The 17658-nt window shown below is 36.4% G+C and overlaps 3 protein-coding genes across 4 annotated transcripts in view; 2 read left to right on the top strand and 1 right to left on the bottom strand.

Moving 5' to 3' along the window:
* The window catches only part of LOC134692132 (E3 ubiquitin-protein ligase MIB2-like), a 34365-nt gene extending 23995 nt beyond the window's left edge, over positions 1-10370 (bottom strand). Inside the window, exons 1-7 of one of the 2 annotated variants that reach the window (XM_063552555.1) lie at positions 10333-10370; positions 6738-6951; positions 6223-6394; positions 4137-4252; positions 2245-2451; positions 1846-1973; positions 193-303 (exon numbers count right to left, since the gene is read on the bottom strand). In XM_063552555.1, coding sequence (XP_063408625.1) covers positions 193-303; positions 1846-1973; positions 2245-2451; positions 4137-4252; positions 6223-6394; positions 6738-6951; positions 10333-10341 — 957 coding nt within the window. In that variant the 5' untranslated portion in view covers positions 10342-10370. Of the gene's footprint in view, positions 1-192; positions 304-1845; positions 1974-2244; positions 2452-4136; positions 4253-6222; positions 6395-6737; positions 6952-10069; positions 10144-10332 lie in introns of those variants that run through there. The other variant, XM_063552554.1, reaches the window with a different exon arrangement.
* A 1966-nt stretch (positions 10371-12336) lies between these two features.
* LOC134693511 (uncharacterized) lies at positions 12337-13920 on the top strand. The gene has a single exon (XM_063554347.1). It carries the CDS (start codon positions 12337-12339, stop codon positions 13918-13920), a length of 1584 nt encoding a protein of 527 aa, XP_063410417.1.
* Positions 13921-14042: 122 nt separating this feature from the next.
* Positions 14043-15152, top strand: LOC134693510 (uncharacterized). Its single transcript, XM_063554346.1, has one exon. It carries the CDS (start codon positions 14043-14045, stop codon positions 15150-15152), a length of 1110 nt encoding a protein of 369 aa, XP_063410416.1.
* The last annotated feature ends 2506 nt before the right edge of the window (positions 15153-17658 follow it).

Genomic DNA, 17658 nt, shown 5'->3' with positions numbered 1-17658 from the left:
ATGCAAGTGTTATTTTTTTCATCTTATTCTAAAGGCAGTGTCTAATCCTGTCTTTTTCTTTTTTACCTTTTTTTTTATTTGTTCACTTAGTTCCCTTCTTTATAAAAATTCAAGTTTTAATGTCATTAAGTTGCTCACTATTGTTAATTATACTTTATTGATGACCTAAGATTTCATTAAACGTTAACTTACCCTGGTTAAAGCCACTTTATTGATGACCCAAGTTTTACTGTCTTCATACTGTACTTTAACACTCATCCCATTGTAAAGGAAGCCAACGATGGTTCCTGTTTCTTCCAAACACTAAAATCAGAAAAAATAATTTTACTGTACAATGTGTATTTGTTTCTTCTAAATACTACTGGTCAAGGACCAGTTACTGTCAGTTAGCACTGTAACCCGTCTTTGGGAGTGTAGACATTCCATATACGCAACATATATAAATTATTTCATATGAAAGGAAAACAAGAATGTGTCCATAGTACACAGATGCTCCACTCACACTATCATTTTCTATGTTCAGTTGACCGTGAAATTGGGGTAAAAACTCTAATTTGGCATTTTAATTTAAAAAGATCATATCATTGGGAACGTGTACTATTAAAGATTCAAGTTGATTGGTCTTCAACTTCATCAAAAACTATCTTGACCAAAAACTTAACCTGGAGTGGGACAGATAGATGAAAGGACGAACAAACAGACGCAAAAACCAGAAAACATAATGCCCTCCTACTGTCATAGGTGAGGCATAAAAATAATTACCCTTTCGATAATAAGAATTATAATGTTTTTAAAGCCATGTTTTAACAAATGCTAGCACATATTCTAATCCAGTCTAATCTGAACCCTTTTTCTGTTAACAGGAATATAACTGTTTGTTATGGAACATGTGTACTAAGTTTGAAGTCGATTGGACTTCAACTTCATCAAAAACTACCTAGACCAAAAACTTTAACCTGGAGTGGGACAGACAGACAGACAGAAGGACGGACGGACGGACGAACGAACGGACACACAGACCAGAAAATATAATGCCTCTCTACTATTGTAAGTGGGGCATAAAAATATTTGCCATTACACATACTACAAAAAAGAGTTCCTGTAAAATTATTTACGAAAACCTCTGAATTTCTCACCCTATCTGGTTTTAAACCAGCAGGTTACCAAATGTATTAAAAAATAGTACACTTCTATACACTGTTGTTTATTTAGTTGTCTGTTCCATCATCTTTTTGTGGCTAGACACTTAGCATACACAGTGAATTTACCTGGTTCATATCATCATCCCATCCTCCATAGGCTTGGTTGTCTAGACACTTAGTGTACACAGTGAATTTACCTGATTCATATCATCATCCCATCCTCCATAGGCTTGGTTGTCTAGACACTTAGTGTACACAGTGAATTTACCTGATTCATATCATCATCCCATCCTCCATAGGCTTGGTTGTCTAGACACTTAGTGTACATAGGGAATTTACCTGATCCATATCATCATCCCAGCCTCCATAGGCTTGGTTGTCTAGACACTTAGTGTACACAGTGAATTTACCTGAACTAAATCATCATCCCATCCTCCATAGGCTTGGTTATCTAGACACTAAGTGTACACAGTGAATTTACCTGATTCATATCATCATGATCATCATCCCATCCTCTCTAGGCATGGTTGTCTAAACACTAAGTGTACACAGTGAATTTACCTGATTCATATCATCATCCCATCCTCTCTAGGCATGGTTGTCTAGACACTTAACGTACACAGTGAATTTACCTGATTCATATCATATTCCCATCCTCTCTAGGCATGGTTGTCTAGACACTTAGCATACACAGTGAATTTACCTGATTCATATCATCATCCCATCCCCCATAGGCTTGGTTGTCCTGTAACTGTCTGAATCCTTTTAATGGCAAAGTGATAACTACTTTGTCACCAATCTTCAACAGAATCTGTCCAGGATTGACCACATCTGAAATAAATTTGACAATGATGAGATGGCAATCATCACAAAGCTTTATAAATTTTTGTAAATTATTGGACTAAAGATAATTTGAAAAATCTTAATTTCGATCCAACTTGTTTTTAAGTTTCTTTTGATAAAGAAAAGTTACAAACAATATTTATAATGCTCTATTTTAATGCTTTCTCTTTATTACAAATCATCCACTCATTAATGAATGTATAAATAATGTTAAATTCCTCTCCTAGGAAGAAGAATTCTTAAACCCTACACTACTTACCAACAATTGGAAGATGATCTGCATAGTAATTGCCACCAGAGGCTGTTTCTGTCATCCGTGTGTAAATCACATCTACACAACCTTCTCCGCCAACACGATAATTCTTAACCAAATTATCAGCTTTCCATGAAATCTTTACAGCTCCTCTGTATGAATCTTTACCCCAGGTCTCCAGTGCCTTCACAAGGCCTACACCTCCCTCACCACCTGAAAAATAATGTCCTCATATTTACTACAGAGAGGGTATATACCTTGTGCTCAAGGGAGATAACCTATTATATACCCCAGGTCTCCAGTGCCTTCACCTCCCTTACCACCTGAAAAATAATGTCCTCATATTTACTACAGAGAGGGTATATACCTCGTGCTCAAGGGAGCTAACCCATTATATACCCCAGGTCTACAGTGCCTTCACAAGGCCTACACCTCCCTCACCACCTGAAAAATAAGGTCCTCATATTTACTACAGAGAGGGTATATACCTTGTGCTCAAGGGAGATAACCCATTATATACCTCAGGTCTCCAGTGCCTTCCCAGGCCTACACCTCCCTCACCACCTGAAAAATAAGGTCCTCATAATTACTACAGAGAGGGTATATACCTTGTGCTCAAGGGAGATAACCCATTATATACCTCAGGTCTCCAGTGCCTTCACAAGGCCTACACCTCCCTCACCACCTAAAAATAATAAGGTCCTCATATTTACTACAGAGAGGGTATATACCTTGTGCTCAAGGGAGATAACCCATTATATACCCCAGGTCTCCAGTGCCTTCACAAGGCCTACACCTCCCTTACCACCTGAAAAATTAATGTCCTCATATTTACTAGAGAGGGTATATACCTTGTGCTCAAGGGAGATAACCCATTATATACCTCAGGTCTCCAGAGCCTTCACAAGGCCTACACCTCCCTTACCACCTAAAAAATATGGTCCTCATATTTACTACAGAGAGGGTATATACCTTATGCTCAAGGGAGATAACCCATTATATACCCCAGGTCTCCAGTACCTTCACCAGGCCTACACCTCCCTCACCACCTGAAAAATAATGTCCTCATATTTACTACAGAGAGGGTATATACCTTGTGCTAAAGGGAGATAACCCATTATATACCCCAGGTCTCCAGTGCCTTTGCAAGGCCTACACCTCCCTCACCACCTGAAAATAAGGTCCTCATATTTACTTCAGATAATGGATATATACCTTGTGCTGAATTGTATATAATTGATATAGCTTGTGCTGAATTGTCTATTTATGATAAGAATCAGGGGGAGCTAACCAACTATTTTAGTCTACAATAATGGGGGGGGTAAGGAGGGGTCCTAATCCCAAAAAATCCATGGCTTAAAATCACGAAATCCCACGGTCCTTTATTTAAATAAATTTCAATCCCGACATCCCAAAATTCGAAAAAAGAATTCCCGGATCCAGAAAGGGTCAATTGCGAAATCCCTATCTTAAAAACACCCGATCCTGGAGTCCCCTCAATAATGTATATTTACCATCAACATTTTTCAATTCCCAATTTGGATGCTTTATCACTCCAGTAAAGGGGAGATAACCCATTTTATAAGTGTATATAATATATATTTACGTGCCATCATCACTTTTCCGTTTCCAGTTATGACTCCTGTTCATTCCAGTATAGGGGAGATAACCCATTACATGTGTATAATTCTGTCTATTAACCATCATCACTTTTCCCTTTCCAGTGAGGACCCCTTATCACCTAGAATAGGGGAGATAACCCATTATAAAGTGTATGATTTTGTCTATAATTTTTTTTCTTTTCTAGTGAGGATCCATTATCACCCCCCCCCCCCCCCCCCTACATCAAGGGAGATATTATGAACCCATTATATCAGTGAATAACAATGTATATTTACCATCATCATTTTTCCATTTCCAGTGAGGACCTCTCATTACTTCAGCATTAGGAAATATACCCTTGGCTGTCCTTTTACTACTACTGCCACTTTTTGATCTGGTAGGTACATTGAAACTAGAAAAGATCAAAGAGAAAATGAGTTCTCATGAATAAAATAGTTTAGCTTGTATTGAATGGTATGGTTCTATGCACGCGTTGAAATGTCTCGCCTTCTTTTACTAATCATTGATATTATGTTGATAGTACTAAATTAAAGCTTTACCACAACTATCACATCAACTTAACATTGACCAAGAAAACTAAACATTGACCAATTAACCATGAAAATGAGTTCAAGGTCAGATGAACCATGCCTGGCAGACATGTACAGCTAACTATTCTTCCATAAAATACATATAGTTGACCTATTGCTTATAGTTTAACAAAAACAGACCAAAACACAAAAACTTAACACTGAGCAATGAACCGTGAAAATGAGGTCAAGGTCAAATAAATCCCGAGCAACTGACATATAGATCGTAAAGTATTTCCATACATCAAATATAGATGACCTATTGCATTTTGATATTGAAGATGAGTTTCATTTTTTAATTAACTGTCCATTGTATAATCAATGTAGAGAATCACTGTTTGCACAAGCTCATGAACACTGTCAAAATTTCAATAACTTGGACTGCAAATCAAAATTTTTATGGTTAATGACCACTGAAGATCAACATATACTGAAAAAGTTATGCATTTTTCTTATCCAGAGTTTTCAATTGAGATCCACAAATTCTGTTAATGGCTAAATCTCTTTTAGTTTATCTATATATATATATTTTAAATTCAAAAATTTAATTTAAGTGCACATTTCTCTATGTGTATGCATATTTCTTCTATTAATATGTAAATGCTTATAAACAAACTGCAGTAAAACTCTAAGGTGCTTATCATATTCCTGCAATTGTCAAAAAATATAATTATATACATAAATATCTAGTAATTGGTTGCTGTGTGTACATGGGAGAAAAATACCCTTATATCTAATCAGTTGGGGCTGCATATCATTTGTATGCAACTCAAAACACCATATCTGTTTAAAGGGGAATAATCCTTACAGAAATTGATTGATTGTCTCCCATATTACTTTCTATTCCACGTGCATGCAATAACTGTTCAGAGTTCTATTGTCATGTATTTCATTTTATTATTTCATTGTTATAACAAATCATTGTAATCATTGTATGAAATTTAAAACCCGCAAGGGTCCATAATTGGATTAATAAAGTATTCTTATTCTTATTCTTATTCTTATAGTATTAGAAAAAAAAGACCAAAACTAAAAAAACTTTACTTTGACCACTGGACCATGAAAATGAGGTCAAGGTCAGTTGACACCTGCCAGCAAGACATGTACACCTTTCAACCATTCAATACACCAAATAAAGTAGACCTATTGCATACATTATAAGAAAAACGGTCCAAAAAACACTAAAACTTGAACTATATCCTCTGAAGCATAAAAATGAGGTCAAGGTCAGATGACACCTGCCAGTTGGACATTTACACCTTACAGTCCTTCCATACACCAAATATAATACTAGACCTATTGATTATAGTATCTGAGATATGGACATGACCACCAGAACTTAACCTTGTTCACTGATCCATGAAATGAGGTCGAGGTCAAGTGAAAACTGTCTGAAAGGTATGAGGACTTTGCAAGGTACATACATACCAAATATAGTTATCTTATTACTTATATTGAGGGAGAACTTTACATTACAAAAAATCTTAACTTTTTTTTTATAAGTAGTCACTAAACCCTGACATTGGACATCTGACTGACGGAAACTTGGTAACATGAGGCATACATATACACAGTATGAAGCTTCCAGGTCTCACACCTTCTAAAATATAAAGCATTTAAGAAGTAAGCTAGCGCCATCGCCGGATCACTATCCCTATGTCAAGCTTTCTGCAACAAAAGTCACAGGCTCGACAAAAAACTGAATTTATTGTTTTCATTCTTTTTTATGTAAAATAAACTAGATGCTCCAGAGAGCTTTAATCACTCACCAAGTAAAACAATCAGTACTTACGCTGTTGAGTTAGGGGTGTCCACTCGAACAAATGCATGCTTCAGGTCATGTTTATCAGCCATATAACATGGACTACACATATCAAAGTCATGGCAATCACAACACTTCCATCGCAATCCATGGATTCCATTCTCCCCACAAATATCACATGTTATGTTAGGATGACAAACTCCTGCAAACAAATTCAACTAATAATAATTCCTTCCTCAACATTACCATTACAAGTTATATTAAGACTGCATATATACATACTAATGTAAAAATCATCATTTATTTTATACAAGTTGAAATGTCATAAAAGGTTGTTAAGTCCAGAATTGACCAAAAAATCATATATTTGACTTGTAATGCTGAGCCTGAAACAGACATTTGACATGGTTTGTCAGTCTGAACATAATTCAGAAAAAAATTGAAGTAAATGGGATCTTTCATTGACCAGACTTTTTTTCTAAACAGCCACACTTTCCTGGTCATATTTTCAATTCCCCCCAGCCCTGGGTATCTATCTTTATTACCTGAAGGTGCTGTGTCAAACACTCGTAGGTCATATTTTCCATTTTCCCCAGCCCTATATCTCAGCTCACGTCCAGAGTCCCATATGACCGTAACCTTTTTGTCATCTGACCCAGGTTTAGGTACAAATATCACAGTTCCCAGGAAGCCTTCGCCATTATCTTGTTTCTTTGAGATCCAATCAGGACCTCGTACTACACGAGTCCCAGGTTTTATCTGAAAAACATATCACATGTTACTGTTACTAAACGAGTCCCAGGTTTTATCTGAAAAATATATCACATGTTACTGTTACTACACGAGTCCCAGGTTTTATCTGAAAAACATATCACATGTTACTACACGAGTCCCAGGTTTTATCTGAAAAATATATCACATGTTACTGTTACTACATGAGTCCCAGGTTTTATCTGAAAAACATATCACATGTTTCTGTTACTACACGAGTCCCAGGCTTTATCTGAAAAATATATCACATGTTTCTGTTACTACACGAGTCCCAGGTTTTATCTGAAAAACATATCACATGTTACTGTTACTACACGAGTCCCAGGTTTTATCTGAAAAACATATCACATGTTACTGTTACTACACGAGTCCCAGGTTTTATCTGAAAAACATATCACATGTTACTGTTACTACACGAGTCCCAGGTTTTATCTGAAAAACATATCACATGTTACTGTTACTACACAAGTCCCAGGATTTATCTGAAAAATATATCACATGTTACTGTTACTACACGAGTCCCAGGTTTTATCTGAAAAATATATCACATGTTACTGTTACTACACGAGTCCCAGGTTTTATCTGAAAAATATATCACATGTTACTACACGAGTCCCAGGTTTTATCTGAAAAACATATCACATGTTTCTGTTACTACACGAGTCCCAGGTTTTATCTGAAAAACATATCACATGTTACTGTTACTACACGAGTCCCAGGTTTTATCTGAAAAATATATCACATGTTACTGTTACTACACGAGTCCCAGGTTTTATCTGAAAAACATATCACATGTTACTATTACTACACGAGTCCCAGGTTTTATCTGAAAAACATATCACATGTTACTGTTACTACACGAGACCCAGGTTTTATCTGAAAAACATATCACATGTTACTGTTACTACACGAGACCCAGGTTTTATCTGAAAAACATATCACATGTTACTGTTACTACACGAGACCCAGGTTTTATCTGAAAAGTATATCACATGTTACTGTGAAGTAACAAACTCCCACATGCATGAATTATATCTTACATGAACATAGTCTCTGATGCATGATTTTTTTATTAATTGTTTTTGACTTTATTTTAATTGGCTTTCTGTTACTGGGAGTTTCCTCAAATTGTACTTTCCTGTTAATTTGACCTGTTGATACAATCTGTAAGTTATTTTGGTTATCTAATGTTTACTTATTTGGGGTTATATCTCCTCTCTCTATCTTTAATATATACCAGCTTTGATAAGTGTTGAGTATGACTATAACTTTATTCTTTTGTTCTTGTATTTCCCTTACTCTACATGCGTTATATTAAACCTGGTGTGTCTGCAATGTTTTGGTGTGACCCTTACTCTTGTTTGACAATGTTTGATGTCAGTTTACCTCAGAAACTTCTACAAAACTTCTACTAAAACTTGTGTGTTTGGCATGTTTGTTGTTTCCCTACCTCTACTGCCCACCCACCAATATTGGCATGTGTGGTGACAGTTTACCTGAGAAACTTTCAACCAAATTTCTGTGGTAACTTTTCTCTTTTTATATGGTACAGTACAATCTAAGTTTTTATATGGTACAGTACAATCTAAGTCACTGGAATGGTGTGATCTCTGTACAATGGAAAGTGTAAACTAAATATAAAGTTGTTGGTAAACTGCTTCCTAAGTAACACCAGACATGGCAGTATATGACCACAGTGCTATTATTTAACAAACTTTAGTAATGTTTTCATTTTTGTTAAATGGTTTTCATTAACCATCAAATACACAATTGACATGTCATTTTTGGATTAAACACCAATAAAATGATTTGATTTTTCAAAACTAAAGAGTTACACACTACATGCACTATATTGTCTTTCTTAAATCCATACATGTTTGAAAAAAATCAACATACATTTTGATTAAGGTGAAATAGCACCTACTTTAAAAACTTTATTTTAAAATGAAATAGCAAAAACTTTATTTTATTCAGAGATTCTCTGAAAGGAGTGGGGGCATTAAGGCCTAGTTTTGGCCCCAAAAAAATAAATGTCTGATAACTATTTCAAATTGGCACATAATGTTTAGAAATGCATGGGGTCAAGAAATATAAATGGAAAACATTAAGATTTTTATCTGATGACGTCCCAATTATGTCATGAAAGGTACTGTTTTAACAAAAACGATGAAAAATACAGAATTTATGCAGTTTTCTGACTTAATTTCCGTTGTGGAAACATCCTGCGCAGCATAGAAACAACAAAATAATTTAACAAAAGCTTTATTATAAATATTGGCATTATCGCACCAAATATAAAGTTGTTTCTTGGGTGCGCACATACTTTTTGAGTCTAAAATATACTTAAAATTTGATGAAAAAACAAGGAAAATCACGAAATATTCATTGTTCGCAATGCAAACATTCAAACTTTATACTATACAGCTCTGAATTTGGATTGTGATTAAATAGTTGACACAGCATATGTTTCTGACACAGAATGAATGTGGTCTAATGAACTTATCTTTTGTGGATAGTTGTCTCATTGGCAATCATACCACATCTTCTTTTTTAAGATGTTTAATGCCATAAGTAGAAGATTTAGATTTATTTTGAGGGTTATGGGACAAACAGCCTAGGAATTAGGGGCCACAATTTGGACCAAATAAGCATTTTTGTAGTTTTCAGTAATTTTTTCTCATTTCAGATTTCAGAAATTAAAATAAATCTAAATCTTCTACTTATGGCATTAAAACATTGTGGCACAATTTCAGAGCAATTGAAATACTTATACACAACTTATTGTCCTGAAACTAGATAAATGCTTATTTTGGGCCCCTAATTCCTGAACCTTTGGGACCATAAGCACCAAAGTCAATCCCAACCTTCATACCTGCCAACTGTCATTTCAATTTTTATTTTTTGGGGTCTTATTAAACAATACACAGAAAAAATATGTTTAATAGGGATCATGCAATTTAAGTTTTAGTTCTAAGAGCAAAAATTTCTACTTTCACTTTCCATTGGGTTTGCATTAGCCTGAGAAATAACTCTCCATTAAATCAGACCTGCCCAAAAAGAATATTGTTATAGCCAAAAGCAGACTTAGAAATACACCAATACTCACTTTAAAGTTCTTTTCCTCACTCTCAGAGCTCATTATTATAGAAATGTTTTAATTTTCTAATAATTTTAGAACATAGATACTGACATGACTGATTTGTTTTGTCAAATTTAGTTTAGGTTATTTCGTACGTTTGTTAACTGTCATTTTTATATCAGTTCTTCGTAAAATCAATAATTAGATTCCAGGAAGTTTAAACAAAAATTGAGTGAACCATGGGGAACAAAATACTTATAGATATTATATTAGCAACAAACAGAACAAACCTCACTCATTTCTTCCTCATTCCATTCGAAAGATAAAACCCGAGGAGTTCGCATTAACAATGAGTTTTTTTTGGCGGTAAATACAAATTACACAAATATGATAACAAATTTCTGATCATTTTTATGCCCCACCTACGATAGTAGAGGGGCATTATGTTTTCTGGTCTGTGCGTCCGTTCGTCCGTCCGTCCGTCTGTCCCGCTTCAGGTTAAAGTTTTTGGTTAAGGTAGTTTTTGATGAAGTTGAAGTCCAATCGACTTCAAACTGTGTACACATGTTCCCTATGATGATCTATGATATGAGCTTTCAAATTGTAATGCCAAATTAGAGTTTTTACCCCACTTTCACGGTCCATTGAACATAGAAAATGATAGTGCGAGTGGGGCATTCGTGTACTTGGGACACATTCTTATTTGTAAGATAAATTGTTTATATATATATCTATTATAATTATATTGTATAAAGGAAAATCATAAAGTATAACGTAAACAAATGTTTCTCTTTAAATATCATAGTTTTGATGATAATAGGCAAACATGAAAATAAATGGTAAAAATGTGTCTTCTATAAGGATATATACAGTAGGCTCTAATTATTCATTATTGATCATTATTCTGAACATATTTACATCGTTTTAGATTTTCTCTATTCATAACGGCTGAAAAAAATAACAGATAAAACTTGCATTGTATCCCTTTACTATTTTTAGCCATGTCAACCATGTTGGTTGGTAGGCCAGGTCATCTGACTTATTTTAAACACGATATCAAAATGAGTGAGTGTTGCCAAGTTTGGTTAAATTTGTCTCAGTTGTTCCAGAGGAGTTTTTTTGTAAAAGATTACAAAAACTTACAAAAAGTTGTTAACAAATCAATATAAAGGGCAATAATTAACTCCTACATGACTCAATTGACCATTTTGGTCATGCTAACTTAGTTGTAGTTCTTACTTTGCTGAACAATTTTAATGAGTACAATTTATCTCTAGCTAATATCATATTTAAAAAGATAACAAAAAACTGCAAAATTTCCTTAAATTACCGATCCAGGGGCAGCAGCCAAACAACGGGTTGTCTGATGCCTCTGAAAATATCAGGGCAGATAGATTTTGACCTGATGAACATTTCTTTCTTCTAAATGCTTTAGTTGCAGAGATATAGGCAAAACCTGCATTTTACCCCCCCCCCCCCCCCCCCCCATGTTCGGCCATCTTTGTTGAGGTCATCAGACATTTTTAAACCCATATATACCCTAAGGATGATAGAGGCAAAGTTTGGTTCAATTTGGTTTCAAGACTAGCTGACAACCAAGAATAGAATGGTGACGTCTGGAGAGACAGATGGCATTCAGGGAAGACTGGAATCAGGGTGTGAAGGGTTGGCATCCCAACACTGTTCCTGTGAAGGAACACCATATCAAGCTACAGAACAGAATAAAGAGCAATACCCCCAGGGTCTTCCGAGAGGGGGGAGGATGAGAGACCCATTGAGCAGGACAAAACGGTAACAACTCGGCTAATCCAACGGACTTTGACTGGAACAACGGCAGAAACCAAGTGTCATTGTGGGAAGGTTTGCAAGAACTTAAAAGGTTTGAAGATACACCAGGCAAGAACTAAGTGTGGATCTGGGAAGCAGCAAAGGGAACGCACAGTTAACACTGATGAGACGACGGAGGACCACAGCCAGGAAGCACACCACAGTGCTGAGGACCTTTTACATAATGAAGCTACTCAGATCAACATTGAGAAGGAGCAAGGGAATCAAAACCAGCAGAGAACATCGAGAACACCTTCAGCAGACAGCAGGAAAGAAAAGATACAATGGCCACCAACAGATGATAGGAGATGGGAGATCTTTGATGAAGACCTAGACAAGATCTTGGATAACACACTTACAGGAGACGTACAAAGGAATATCAGCATTGTCAACAATTGTATATGCAGTAGGACAAGATAGATTTGGAGTTAGTAACACCAAAAACCATAGAAGGCACTCAGGGTAACATGAAACACAACAGACGTCAACAAGAAATACAAACACTCAGAACCGAAATAAATGATGTCACAAAGCAGTATAAAAGAGCAAATGAGGAGGAAAAAGAAGGATTGAATGAGTTAAGATCAATACTGAGGGAAAGAAGAAACAATCTACAAAGAGCAGACAGAATCAGAAAAGCAAGGAGAGAAAGAGGGAAGAAGAGAGCAATGTTTGTTGCCAACCCCTACAAGTTTACCAAAGCAACACTGGACGGAACAAAGGCGGGTTCAGTAAAAAGCACGAAAGAGGAAGTGGAAAAACATCTATCAGAGACACACAGCGACAAAAGGCAGTGGGAACATCTAGGTAACTGCGATAGGATAGAAAATGTACAAGAACCAGAAATACCAATGAACACTAAGGAACCATCATGGAAAGAAGTGTCAGATGTAGTGAAGAAAGCCAGGTCAGCATCATCACCAGGACCAAATGGCATCCCGTACAAGGTATATAAGAAGTGCCCAAAAATTTTGAAACACCTGTGGAGGCTACTGAAAGTAGTTTGGAGGAAAGGGAAGATACCATCATGTTGGCAGAAAGCAGAGGGGTGTTTTATTCCAAAAGAAGAAAAATCGGAGGACATCACACAATTTCGGACAATTTCCCTCCTAAATGTAGAAGGAAAGATCTTCTTCTCTATTATGGCTAGAAGGATGACATCATATATGACAGATAACAACTATGTAGACACTTCAGTACAGAAGGGCGGAATACCAGGTTTCTCAGGATGTATTGAACATACAAGCATCATTTCACAACTTATTCAAGAGGCCAAAGTGAACAAGAAAGATCTGACAGTAGTATGGCTAGATTTGGCCAATGCCTATGGTACTGTTCCTCACATGCTGATACAACAATCACTAGATCATTACCATATTCCCGACCACTTTAAGAAAGTGATAAGAAGTTATCTCAGTGGGATTGAGCTGCGATTTACAACAAGCACATTTACAACAACATGGCAGAAACTACAAAAAGGAATAGTTACTGGATGTACCATCTCAGTTATCTTGTTTGTCATGGGAATGAATATGATTATTAAATCTGGTGAGAGAGAAACTAGAGGCCCGAAAACATCAACTGACATCAGGCAACCACCAAATAGAGGGTTCATGGACGACTTAACCATCACTACATATACCCATGTCCAGGCTAGATGGGTGTTAAAGGCCTTGGAAGAGACAGTAACATGGGCAAGGATGTCTTTCAAGCCAAAGAAGTCTAGAGCTCTAATTATAAGGAAAGGGAAGAGAACACACCAAGTCGAACTGAAGGTGCAAGGAGAAGTCATTCCTTCAATAATAGACAATCCCATCAAGTGCTTAGGAAAATGGTATGATGACTCTCTAAGTGACAAAAACAATATCAAGAGAATAGAACAACAGGTTTCAGAGGGAATGAGGAACATCGACAAGACAGGTCTACCAGGGAAATTAAAGGCATGGATATACCAACATGGACTCCTGCCAAGGATATCATGGCCACTTATGCTGTACGAAATAACGTTGAAACAGTTGAGAAGCTTGAAAGAACCATCAACAGACATCTAAGGAAATGGTTAGGTGTCCCTCCAAGTTTTACAACTGTAGGACTATACAGCAGGACCGCAAAGTTGCAGCTACCATTTACATCTCTAGTGGAAGAATTTAAAGTTAGCAAAAGTCGCCTTGTGATGACACTGAAAGAATCTAGAGATGACAAAGTAAGAACAGCAGGTGTCCAAGTAAGAACAGGACGAAAATGGTCAGCATCAAAATCAGTTTCAGAGGCAGAGAGTAGATTGAGGCATAAATATATTGTTGGAACAGTGGCAGTAGGACGACAGGGCCTTGGTACATCAAAAAGTTGCTACTGGAAGAACGCTAACACACTAGAAAGACGAAGTCTTGTCCAAAGAGAGATAAAATCTAGAGAAGAAGAAAACAGACAAGCAAAGACAGTAGAATTAGGGAGCCAAGGTGCTTGGTCGAGATGGGATTTGGAACAACGATCCCTTACATGGTCAGATATATGGCGCTATCCGCAATACCAACTGCAGTTCCTTCTGAGATCAGTGTATGATGTGTTACCGACACCTTCAAATCTGCACAGGTGGAAACTATCAGAAACACCAGACTGTCCCTTGTGCGGAAACAGAGGAACTCTACAACATGTTCTTTCAGGGTGCAATATCGCTCTTACACAGGGTAGATATACATGGCGACACAACCAAGTACTCCGGGAACTTGCTGAAGTTATAGAGAAACAGAGGAAAGATGCGAAACACATTAGAGACAAACCTATCAAGATCCAGTTTGTGAAGGAGGGTGAAGTAGGCCAGAAAAGTAAAAAGAACATATCAGGAATGCTTAATCAGGCGAAGGATTGGCAGTTAGAAGTTGATCTAGGAAAGAAGATGCAATTTCCTGATATTGTACCAACTAACCTAAGACCAGACATGGTACTTTGGTCTACAAGCAGTAAAAAAGTAGTAATCATAGAGTTGACAGTTCCCTGGGAGGAGAGATGTGGCGAAGCAAATGAAAGAAAGAGGGCAAAATATGATGGACTGTTGGCAGAGTGCAGAGATAGAGGATGGCAAACATGGAACTTTCCTGTTGAGGTTGGCTGCAGAGGCTTCCCTGCACAGTCAGTGTGGAGAATGTTTTCTGCAGTAGGAGTGACTGGCCGGCAAAGAAGAACAGCAATACAGAAACTGGACCAAGCAGCAGAGAAAGCATCTTGCTGGATGTGGATGAAGAGAGATAGTAGTAGCTGGAAACCCACCACCAATGCGCAGTGATTGATCACCATTGTGGACCCCCCCATCCTGAGAGTGTACCGAGCTAGGGGTCGAAACACATGATGATGGATGGCCTCGGCTGAGGACATTGGCGGTGTTTGCAGTAATTCCACCAGTACTGTATGTAAGTAACCTGGCAAAGTAGATTCAGAGGAGAAGATTTTTGTAAAAGTTAAAAGACGACGGACGACAAGTGATGAGAAAAGGTCACTTGACCCTTTTGGGCCAGGTGAGATAAAAAGGAAACGACTTGGTCGATGCCACTGTTGGTGGAGATTTATTTTCGGGAGGGTATCAAAAGCCCAGTAGTCAGAACTTTTTGTGCTGACATGAATTATCATTGATATGGTTATATTTATAAATTAACTGTTTACAAAATTTGGATTTTTTTGGAAATACTAAGGCTTTTCTACCTCAGGCATAGATTATTTTACCTGTATTTGGCAGTAAAGAAATTTTGGTCCTCAAAGCTCTTCAACTTCGTACTTTATTTGGCCTTTTGAACTTTTTAGGATTCGAGCGTCACTCATGAGTCTTTTGTGGACGAAACGATCGTCTGGCGTATATACAAAATTTAGTCCAGGTTTCTGTTGTTTTTTTTTAAATGGCGACGGTTACAATGAAATGTCACAATAATTAAAAACGTTATTGTTACATTGGAGAATAATTGGCCGGAATACAGGGTAACGTAGACAACTATTAATTTCTATCAGGCTTATAGAAACTGATTAGTTGCGAATGTAGCAATACAAGTTGTGTCTATGGTTACTTTGTGTTATTGTTATATTAAAGCCCTCTTATGTATGCTGGGAATCGTAATATGTATCAAAATAAAACTTGAAATCTTTTATTTGAATTTTACAATATTGCATACACTGTTTTTCTTCAGTCCGACGGATATTTAGTGAAACCACTCTAGGCAGTCATCACAAACGAGTCATAAAGCAATATGCAGACGTCACAATTCTACTCTGCAATATCCATTTTTGAAGTTATAGAAACTTTCAATGTCTGCCATGATTCAGGTGAAAACATTTTGTTTTAACATCAAACCATTGAAATAGGTTTTTCAACAATAATTTGGATAACGGATATATCCTTCATCAGCATTTTATGATTAAAAATGAATCATACCAATCTAACTGAGTTAAGTATAATATCTTGAGTTTTATACAATTAAAAACACAAACACAAAAACGCTTGTGCAAATCTAAAATTAAAAAATGGCGTAGGCTATATAGGTATTTACAACAGGGGGATGCATATATATGCTTCTGATAAAGTTTCTGTGCTGTCATAAATTATCATTTATATGGTCAGAATTATAAATTAACTGTTTACAAAACTTTTGAATATTTGAAATACTAAGGCTTTCTACCTCAGGAATAGTTACCTTAGCTGTAGTTGGCAAAACATTTAGGAATTTTGGTCCTCAATGCTCTTCAACTTTTGCTTTATTTGACCTCTTTAACTTTTATGAATTCGAGCGTCACTGGTGAGTCTTTTGTTGACAAAACGCGCGTCTGACGTAAATACAAAGTTCAATCTTGGTATCTATGATGAGTATTGCAATGTGCGAAACAAACTGGTACATTTCTGAAATTTTGAAGGTGATGACAATGAAGACTAAACAACAAAGACTGCGTGGGAATACATTCCAAAAGAACGACACTGACTGATCTAAGATGATATATTATTTCAAATTTGGCGACGTTAAATCAATCACAATAGAGGCTGCATATTTAAATCCAAATAAATAACAATTTGATAATAATGAACTGGTTCAAAAATATTAAATTTTGACAACGATTGAGTAATTGATCGCGACTTCATACTTGTTCTATTAAAAATGAATAGAATCTAGCTATTCAAACTGATACAGTTCAAGAATTCTAGAATAAATAAAGGTAAAAAAAATAGCAATAGAGAGTGTGTAGTAATATTTATATAACCCAAATGGAAATCATTGTGCGAATTACAACTACACATTTTTATTTATTCCATTTGGTGCATAAGTTTTTTAATTTTCTTATACAAAATCTTTCCCCCGAGTGAGTATATCCTCCACCAAGCAGTGGGCTCTTGAATGGGATGCGGAAACAAAGGATGTCTGACTTGCAAACAAAAACTGAATACCCAGACGTTTACAGTCAATCCACTGGTACTGAACACAACATAATTTGCAATGTTAATAAAAGACTACAAATGCTGGGTATCACAGGCTTCTACAATGTGTAGAACAATATGGTGGCGAGTCAGAACAGCCATTTCACAAACGAATGGCTGATAATGAACGCAATCCAGACCTACCTGTCAGTCGGCATATGAAATAACATGACCACACAAAGTCCTATCTCAATCGACTGACTATTACAACCAAAGACCACAATAGTTTTCGGTCTAAGGAGGATAGAACCACTCGGGAAAGATTTTGGGTAATCAAATTAAAAAATTTGGCATCAAATATCATAAATGAAAAGATGTAGTTCTAATTCAAGCAATGCTT

Source organism: Mytilus trossulus, chromosome 12 (genome assembly GCF_036588685.1).
Source record: "Mytilus trossulus isolate FHL-02 chromosome 12, PNRI_Mtr1.1.1.hap1, whole genome shotgun sequence".
Taxonomy (NCBI): domain Eukaryota; kingdom Metazoa; phylum Mollusca; class Bivalvia; order Mytilida; family Mytilidae; genus Mytilus; species Mytilus trossulus.
Note: the sequence above shows the minus strand (reverse complement) of the source record. Positions and strands in the feature narration are given on the sequence as shown.

What these genes read in the sequence shown, in the direction of transcription:
- LOC134693511 (XM_063554347.1), top strand. Translation starts at nt 12,337, where the DNA reads ATGAAACACAACAGACGTCAACAAGAAATACAAACACTCAGAACCGAA.
- LOC134693510 (XM_063554346.1), top strand. Translation starts at nt 14,043, where the DNA reads ATGACACTGAAAGAATCTAGAGATGACAAAGTAAGAACAGCAGGTGTC.